At 50.6% G+C, this 9,749-nt stretch overlaps 1 protein-coding gene across 3 annotated transcripts in view; it reads right to left on the reverse strand.

Moving 5' to 3' along the window:
- VLDLR (very low density lipoprotein receptor) overlaps nucleotides 1–8,777 on the reverse strand; it is a 29,615-nt gene extending 20,838 nt beyond the window's left edge. For 2 of the 3 annotated variants that reach the window (XM_015242557.3, XM_006208131.3), the window contains exon 1: nucleotides 8,051–8,777. In XM_015242557.3, coding sequence (XP_015098043.1) covers nucleotides 8,051–8,132 — 82 coding nt within the window. In that variant the 5' untranslated portion in view covers nucleotides 8,133–8,777. The remainder of the gene's footprint in view (nucleotides 1–8,050) is intronic. The other variant, XM_072959524.1, reaches the window with a different exon arrangement.
- Between the last annotated feature and the right edge of the window lie 972 nt (nucleotides 8,778–9,749).

Below are 9,749 nucleotides of genomic sequence, written 5' to 3' on the forward strand. Positions count from 1 at the left end.
AAACTGACTTCAAGGCACCCGTGTCCCAGGGGCTTTGTTACCTAAATAGTTAACGTGGCTACCTCAACATGATGGCAGTTCATTGGCTCCAAGAAACTCGGGGTTTTTAATGCATTTAGAAGTCAGCCTGCCACTCTCATCTAATTGTTCCTGCAAGGGTCAACCCGGGAGAACAATACAATATGTAAACTTCGGTAAAAAACTGCATAGCCCTTGCAGTAGCTACCAAGCCTTCAAAGTGGGCTACACAATTGCCCTGTAGGGCCCCGAGGGGCATGCCCACAGTAAGGAGATGTTTCTGAGTATCAGCTCAGACGCGAACCTGAACTGCACAGAGGGGCTCACGCTGCTGGGACTAGCAGGGCTCAGGGTTCAGATCTCTCCCGGCCCTCCTCTCTGCTGGAGCATATGGGTGTTATCATCTCCTGGAATTTCTTCAGTCCGTTTGTTTTGGCACTTCTAGGACCGCCAAGGGCATTTATTTTTAGTTGAGCTCACTTCTACTGCTCGCCACTTGAACGCAGATCTTTCTATTCATAGGCTAAAACTTGTTTTAGGACAAGCTGATTTCCAAGTCAGCCAAGTTTTCCTACAAGGGAAGGTTACTAGGAGGACCCAAGGAAGAGGGCCTGGACCTTCAAGTCAGCCCTTGAAGCCCCGTGAGAACCAGGTGGGGGCCAACTCAAAACTGTGAAACACTGAGGTTAAACCTTCTTATTCACTAAAACTAGTGAATCCTACAGTTCAACTGTCCAACAGTTTTTCTGTTGACACTGGATTGAGATGACTTTAGGAATCATGGATATAAAATAAACAAGGACCAACTGTATAGCACAGGGAACTATATTCAATTTCTTGCAGTAACATATAATAGAAAACACTCTGAAAAGAAAATATATATGTATGTATATGTATAACTGCACTGCTTTGCTCTGCACCTGAAAGTAACATTCTAAATCAACTGCACTTCAATTAAAAAAAAAAACAGGAAAAAGAAAAGAATCAGGGCTAAATAATTTGTTGTTGTTGTTGTTGTTAGCCAAACACTGCTCTAAAACCTCAGTCTTTTAAGTGATTTAACTCTCAATGCTACACAGTCAGTGCTGTTCACTTTTTACATATCAGGAGACCTGTCTGGGGAAGGGAAGGACAAAGACCACCCTGGGCAGAAATGGAATTTGCTTCTGGGCAGGGTGGCTCCAGATACTGTGCAACCCAGCACGCATACCAACTTGAGCACCTGACGCAAGGCCATTTCCTTCTAGAATATTCTGTTGACTTGTGATTGGGTAGCAGCGGCAGTTTAAATTAATCCCACATTAGGTACCACCGTTGGTTGGGAGGACACTATCCTGATACAGCCTTGTTGTTGAGATAGAGCCTTGCCTCCTGCCCTCATTTTGATTAAAAAACAATGCTGCCTCAGTATCCCTAGCAGGTCTTCTTCTGGAAGGACGCCAGTGCTTGGTTTTCTTGTCGAGGGCACCTTGGTCAACTTGGAGCAAAAGCCCTCCTGATATTCTTGGGAAGTTCTTAGTTTTGTGGGTGGTCAACCACGAGGTTCATGGTTCCCAAGCTCCAGTTCGCACCGGAATCCCCTGATGGGCTTGTGGAAACACAATGCTGCCCACTCTCACCAGAGATTCTGACTCAGTAGGTCTAGGCTGGGGTCCAAGTTTGCATTTCTCTTGAGTTCCCAGAGGATGTGACCTTGCTGGTCCCTGACCACACTTTGAAACCACTGCTGGGAGGTTAGGAGGCTAAGATTCTACCCACAATGCAAGCGACTGTTTCATTTTCAGGGCTGGACTATGTAGTACTCACCCCCATGAGCATCACTGGAGGGCCATGGGTGATGACTGCCAGTCTTACACTGACATGACAGTGACCTGAGGTAAGACCTTTGTGCCAGTGAGGTAGAATCTATTTAGATACCTGAATAGGCACACGCACTAAGGAGGGTCTTCTACAGTCTGTCTTCCCCTCCCCCGTGCCCCGTCCTCGATGGACCCGATCGCTTCCTCTAAAGCAGCAGTCCATGAGTGAGGCCAGGTGCCTCTCCCCTAACATTCCGCTGTCGAGCCCCGGGCGTTTCCAAGCCCTCATCTCTCACTTGATCTAAATTTGCCTCCTGTTCCTCTGCCCCCAGGCTGCCACACTCTCTACGCAAATCAAGACAGGGATTCAGGCAGCTGAGAATGGCCCCACGTGCCAAGGATAGCCAAGGATAGGCTCCAGGACTGAGTCTGGTCCCTACCCATTTCCCCGACTTCTCCCTATTACTTACCACCTGCCAAGGGCTCAGGGCCACCTCGATGGGCCCTGCTTGCTTCCCATGTCTTGTCTCCCCTCCTCACTGTCCTTTGTCTTGGTTTGTTTGCTCGTGCCCCTCCGTTCAGTTATCCACCAGGAGTGGGCTCAAATGTCACTCCTGAATGAGACCCTCAGTTTCTTTCTTGACCAGCCAGGTGTGGTTTCTCCGTGTCCCCATGCCTGTCACGTCCTGAGAAGTGTTCGCTCTACACCTGTTTCCATCTCTACAAACAGAGCTCCCTCAACGCTGGGCCTGGAATGTATCTCTGTAACCTGGGACCTGGTGCCTGACATCTAAAGATTCTTTAGGCACCGGCGACGACTCCTGGGTGCATCAGTTGGTTTGTTAGTTCACTAAAACAGCTGGTCTGAACTACAGGCATTGCCCCCCCCAAAGCATTCTTCCCAGGTTTTCCGAACTTGAAATCACGTGTGACCAGTTGTTTCCCTAGTGAGAATACTCTGAATGACTTTGGTTACAAAGGCCACTGGTCCTTATGCCTATGAGGGCACTTCACCGCATCTTCTTGATACTTTATCATTTAAAGCCAGAGCACTTTTCTGCACTCTATTGGAATGAGCATGTCAGTGTGGGTATGTCGGTCTCATTTCCGTGGGAGGAGAGTGGTTCCAGCACATGGGGAAAGTTAGCAGCAGCTAACTGGTGAGTAATGTCATGGGTTTTACCTCTGACAGGTTTTAGTGATCTTTGGTAATGCTGGCGGCCATCCATGGTGGCCTTTGTAAGATCATCTGCAGCGATAGAGTAGTTCCTGGCTTTGTTACTTTAGAGTCTAAGTTCTTGGTGATTTTCAAGAAACTTCATGAGCTGTCACCCAGGTGGTGTGGGACCTCCAGCAATCTTCAGCTGCTATCTGCTTCACTTATGATGAAGTCTTAACCACTGGATCTGCTCACTCCTCTCTAGAGCTTCTATTCCAGTCTGTCTTTGGATCACTGATTTCCTGGTCTGACTTCCCCACTAGATTAAATCCCATGAAGGAAAGGACCAACCCCCTGGTCATGTGTCCCCTATGTCTGGTGCTATATGGCATACGTAGGCGCTCATGGAGGTCAAGTGGTTTTCAGCAGATGTATAAAGAAGGCTGGCATCTGTCTACCACCTACTTAGTAAACCTATGGATAAGTTAGTAACTCAGATCTTGGGAAGGCGTCTTAGGAAAACTAAAGATTAAAGGCAGCCTATAAAGTAAGAACTTTATTTACTCATAGTATCTGGAGCAAGTATTATGACACATGAGATAACTTGCAAACATTGTGTATCACCCAGGTTTTTAATCACCTCCTTTGCTTGGCAAATTGCATGCCCCACCCGCTACCCTACTCTATCCCCTACCACACACATCACATTTAGATACATAAAGGCAAGTAGGCACTGGGGCCAGCCCAGACCCAAGTGGGTGGCAAGATCAACTACTCCAGCCAGCACTCCCATCTTTTTTTTTATTGAAGTACAGTCAATTACAATGTGTCAATTTCTGGCGCACCGCACAACGTCCCAGTCACGCATATACATACAGATACTCGTTTTCATATTTCCATCTTATAATTTTTGCCCACAAAGTTATCTTGGAAATAAATACATGGCCAGGAATACCTTTCTCCTGCTCCACCCACTCATGTAGCATCTTTAAGATACAAAGTGGGCAAAGGATCTCTAAGCAAAGATTAGGCCATTTTTAGCAAAACTTCTGCATTTTCTCTCGCAGTACCCAGCAGGCATTCTCTTGTTCATTTAAAGCCCCCAAATCGCCAACAGGCCCGAACTTTTCTGGGGAACTTCATGTGGAAGGCAGAGTGTGCCAACTCTAAGGTATTACCTACTGTGTCATTGAGCCCCTGCAGTGTGTCTGGCCTATCCAACTAGGTGATATTAATGATTAGAGTTTTTATTGCAAACCAACAGAAGAGCTTAGCAAAGAGACACCAGTTTAGACTGAAAAAAATGCAGAGTGAAACTGAGATGATGTTCACTTCCAAAACCAGATTCTCCTAGAACTAAGACATTCTCTGTCTTTAAGTCCTACAAAAATCTATCAGTCCTCAGATTTCCTACCCTAAAACTCTTCAGATGGGCCAAAAAAAAAAAAAAAGGCCCCTGGACCACTTGCTTTTGCTCAACATGTACATCTCATCCAGCATCTCTCCCCAAGGTATTCCTGGACTCTTTGCCTCAAAAGTAGTCTCTGCTATGGCCTAACCTGAGATTAAAAAAGTAGACAGGAACAAACTAAGCAATTGTGTCTCTCTACTAACCACCTGGAGAGCAGCTGACTGGCCCACCCTGAGCAGCACTTCTAAGGCAGGAGCATTCATTGTTAGGTATCATTACAGACCTTATCACAGTCCTTGGAAGCATTTAATTTTCTCTAGGCTAGTATGTGAAGGTGGCTTTCCAAAGAAAGGTCAGTATCCAAAGTCTATTTAATTATGACTTGAAATCATACAGGTGACTGCCTAAATTTGATCACTCTTCCCTCTACTGAGAAGGACAACTTTATTCATGTTCTGTAAGAAATAGAAAACGGTCTAGATAGTTAAAATTCATTCTCTGTATTTCTGTGCTGTGCTCCCCATCTTTTGGTCTTTGAGTCAGAACGTGAAGCAACGTGGCCGGGGACGGTTCTCCTGATCTTAGGACCATGTTCTAGGAGTTCTGATGAAGTCTTATCCGTGTGACATTCCTCCTGGAACAGAAGGGGTTTATGACTGGTTGTCACCTCTGCTAGAGTGGTAACAAACTACTCACGTGAAATTGAGTACATGGCAATCAAGTTTTAGAAAAGGCACTTCTTTTGAGCACGGAGGCTGCCATAATTAAAATAGGCCGTTTTGTTACACTGAAGTCTTAACATTTGGCAGCTCTACTGAACCTGGACTTTGTATGGGCTTCAGGTATCTGGGGACTTAAGCAGGACAAGCAAAGAATCAAAATGACACAGGGCAGGTACACAGTAAATGTCATGTAAAGTGGGCAACAGGGCGAGGTGGGGAGTAAGGCTGCTCCAGACCTCAAGCAGCTGTCACTGCCAGTGAGGGCTTGCCTGCTGACCCTACTTTAAAGCGTCCCTGCTCACATGCTCATTCTCCGGCCTAGACGAGGATTATGATCATTGCTACCTTCTCCTGGTGCTAACTGGATGAGCCAGGCTTACTTTCCCCTTGCCCTCCAGTCCCAGTCCCTCTAGGGACTGCCAATGTCACCAATCCATTCCCCACAAGAGGAGTTCTGTACTGTTTTGCTGGTTGCGAGCCATCTTGGCTCTGGCCTTAATGAATATATGGTACCCCAGATCCTAATCTTGACTACCTAGGCTAGAGGAAAATGTCTGAGAACTCTCAGGGATTTTTTTCCTATCAGAAAAACTCCTCTTGTTAGCCTGACTTCAGTTCCTTGCCAGAGTCTTAGAGCACATGTGCCCTGTCCTGGAGTATTTTACATCAGCATCATGTGTCTGGAGCAGGAGGTGCAGGGCAGAATGTGGAAGACCAGTGCCAGAAAGTCAGCCTACATGCTTTTGGACTTTGAACTTCAGACAGGAGCCAGTTTGGGTTAGCTTAGGGTCAGTACCTGCCTCAGCCAACCCCAAACTTCCTTCATTTCCAAAAGGATGTGCCTCCTTTCCTGTGAAGACTTTAAATCTTGCATGGGTTTCTATATTCCACTGTTCATGGCATGTCACATATTTCATTCGAGATCGAGGGGAGCACACGAGATCCTTACTTACCTAAAACACGGTGAATATATGGCTTCAACTAACTACAACAATTGAGGTGCATTCCTACCATTCTACAGGATAAAGTTAACCTCCAATGGAAACTTATAACAGATTAAATTAAAAAAATGACATTGTGCTGTGCACCAGAAATCGACACAACATCGTAAACAGACTATACTTCAAAAAAAAAAAAAAAAAAGAACATGCAGCAAAAAATGAATCTTCTCTCCCATCTTCCTGGACAGTTTTCAGTAGTTTCTGGTATGTCTTAGCTTTTTGGAATGCTATGAAAAGTATAATGCAAGTCATAGCACTACTCTAAGAAACCATTTAATAAGCTGGTATTGCTCAGCCATTAATATTGTTAAGAGTTTGAAAACTTTCCTAAGCAGGGCTTTTACAGCCTCTTAGTTCTGTTACTCATCAGAGGCCATATTCACTACACACTCGCCTTTTTCAAAGAGTCCAGGCAGGGGAAAGCATTCGAGAGAACAGTCCACTGGAGCCTGTCCGTTTTTTATGCTCCCTTAAAGATAACATTTTTCGGGCTGCTAAATTACCAGTCCGCGGAGCCATGTGACCAACCTAAACGTGATCCGGCCGCCAGCCAATCACAGGGCGCAAAAAAGACCGTCCCAGTTTCACACGCTCCGGACGGTCGGGACCTTGGGGCAGGGGAGCATTGAGAGACTCCAGACCCCGAGTATTGCCTGAGAGGCTGCTGGACCACACGCTTTAAAGTTCGCTCTCACTTCAGGAGACACGTGACTGCAGGCAGGCGGGCCTCCTAAGCCACCAGGCGACAGGAGCTAGACACTCTGGAGTGGGGACTTAGGTCGGGGAGAGTCTCCCGTCCCAGTTCCCCAAGCTGGCGAGCAAGCCTCCCCTTGGTGTCAGGTGAAGATCACTTCAGGTACCCGCCAGGATTCTGACGGAATCCTCTTAGAAGGGCTTCCGGTCGCCTGCCCGGGAAAGTTGTGCGGCCCCAAGTGGGAGAGTGGCTGAGGACAGGGCTCCCAGGCCCAGTGCGGCAGACCCTGGGGACTCAACAGTAGTCTCCACCGCCCTCCCCAACAAGCCACAGTCACACGCCAGCTCCCCCAGCTCTCGCGCTACTCCCTTTGATCTATTGTTTAGAATGAAGGCTAATTACAGTCACTAGATTAGGACTCAATTCTTCTCCAGGAAATCTCACCGGGAACCAGGCTCAGCAAACTAACCTGATTAAGTCTTCGTCCCCCTTCCCCTCCCCCGTTCAGCTATCCTGGAGACCCCAGAGGGTGACAAACGCTGTTAGGACTCCCCTCTGGATGTACCCTCCCCCCTTCCACGTTCCTATTTCAAACCTCACTCGTCCTCTAACCCGCACTCCAGAGAGACGGCCCGGCACCCGGGGAGTCGCAGTCCCGGTGCGCAGGCTGCGCACTTCTCGCCGCTCGGAGACTCCCAGCGGCAGCCCACCGAACGTGCGCCCGCTCACCGCCGCGGGGAACCCCAGCCCAGGCCCACGTCCTCGGAGGCGCCGACCCTCATCCACCGCCCGCTCCCACCCTCCTTAAGTCGGAGGAGAGCGCCGGGGGCTGCCGCGCACGTCTCGGCCCACCCGGCCCTCTGCCTCCTTCCTAACACTCCGCCTGGCAGAGGAGACAGAACCATTGTTCAATGGCTCCGAAACCCAGATTCCCCATCCCTGGCCAAGCGGGGTGAAAAACGAGGCATAGCAGTGGCTTTGGGGGAGGGAGAGTAAGGGAACGAAGACTAGTTCGGGCAAGGCTTTAGGACACCCCAAACCCCACCGTCCCCCAAGCCCGGCTCCCGGTAGCCGCGGTGCTGACAGTCAGCTCAGAGGCGCCACCAGGGTGGGGAGGGAAAGAAGGCGACAAGAGCAGAGAGACGCCTCCTAGGAGGGGGGTGGGCAAAAGGAGACCCGCGCCTCGGGGCCCCCTGGCGCCCCAGTTGGGTCCGGGCAGCCCGTGGAGGGGCGCGTCCTCACTCACCAGCTCCAGTGGCGCCGCTCTCCCGGGGCGCCCAGCACAGCGCGAGCAGCAGCCAGAGCGCCCAGCGCGCGGACGTGCCCATGGTGCCCGCCTGGATGGTGCCGCCGCCGCCGCCGCTCGCTCCGCACAACAAGTTACCAGCCCTTCGGAAAGGAGGAAGGAGGTGGGGGCGGGGAGGGAGAAGGGGGAGGGGAAGGAGGGGGGAAGGAGTTCGAAGGGGGTAAAGGGAGCAGGGAAGAAGAGGGCACCCCCTCCCCTACAACTTGCACAATCTCCTCCCTACCAGACAACCCACCCACCCACCCACCCACTTCCCCGGGCTGCAGCAGCGATGCAAACCGAGCCCGCGGGCAGAAAATAATGCAGGCGCTGCAGAGGAGGGGAGGGAAGAGGAGGGGAGAAAGGGAGAGGGGGTGGGGAGCCGAGAGCGGAGAAGAGAGGAGAGAGAAGAGCCGGCCGCGGAGCACCCACCCTGGCGGCTGCTGGAGCGCGGGGTAAGGAGCGCGGAGGGGGCAGGAGGGGGAGTGGTCAGCGGGGCGCGGGGGGGAGGGCGGGCGCGGCGGCTTCAGCCCTCCTTCCCCCCTCGACGCGCTCCTCTCATAAGCTAGGGGCAGCCGGGTGCCCGCGCCGGGGGTGTGTGAGTGCGTGTGCGAGTGCGAGCGTGAGTGGCCGTGACCGTGGCCGCTGCTGCCACCCGCTCTGCTCCTGGGGCCCAGCTGCTCCGCGCGTCCGCCCGAGGCTCACGGGGGCCCGGGGCGGCCGCTGGTTGGCTCGCGCGCCGCCCTCGCCTCCAATCCCCGGTGCCTGCCCTAATTTCCTGATCCAGGGAACCTGCCGCCGCAGCAGCTGTGCGCTCCCTACAGTCATTACTGTACCTTCCCGGCAGCCGCCAACAGTAAATGCAGCAGCAGCAGCAGTTAGCACTGATGCAACTACTGAGGCTGTTGCCACCGCCTTCCCACTAGCGGGGCTTACGGCCCCGGGGGGACTTGCAGCTTCCAGGGGCAACAGGCATCTCTCTAGCACCCTCTTCTGCGCCCCAAAGAGAGGCTGGCACTATGAGGCTGGTAGGTAGCTTCTTCCTCGGGCCTCCTCTCTCCACCTAAAAGTGATGAAGAGGAGTGGGTCTAAAACGTTTGGGCTACTCTGATGTGGGGTGGGGGATGCCTGGCTCAGTCACATGCTGAGATGCCATTTTGCTAAAAATTAAATGTGCCTTTAAGTGAAAGCGTGTGTGGAAGGAGAGTGCGCGCGGTTGTGGTTTGTCCTCTGTAATAGGACGGGACTAAAATAACCCAGACTGGGATGAGGAGGAGGAATATCGCTAGCGCAGCTCTACACGCTCTCATCAACGGTTATAGTTAATTGCTAATTGCACAAAATGATAGTTAGAGGGTCTGTAATTAAAAGCTTAACCTTTTCTTGTTTGGGGGAGGGGAAACCCGTAGGTTTATTCTTCTTGATATAGTTGGTAACATTCAATTACAAGGCTTAAGGAAAGAAAAAAGGAAGCAAAGGCAAGATTCCTGTAAAGGATTGATTCCTGTTTTATGCCTGGCAATACTGAGCCTGTAATTTGCTATTGTGTACTTCGGTTTTCTTGCACAATTTCCCCTGGTTGAGGTGCGTTGTCTGCTGTGATCTGTAAAGCATCTAACAAGACTGGAAGGCTTACTTCACCTTAAGTAGAGGGTTTATA

The sequence above is a fragment of the Vicugna pacos genome, chromosome 4 (assembly GCF_048564905.1).
Source record: "Vicugna pacos chromosome 4, VicPac4, whole genome shotgun sequence".
NCBI lineage: Eukaryota > Metazoa > Chordata > Mammalia > Artiodactyla > Camelidae > Vicugna > Vicugna pacos.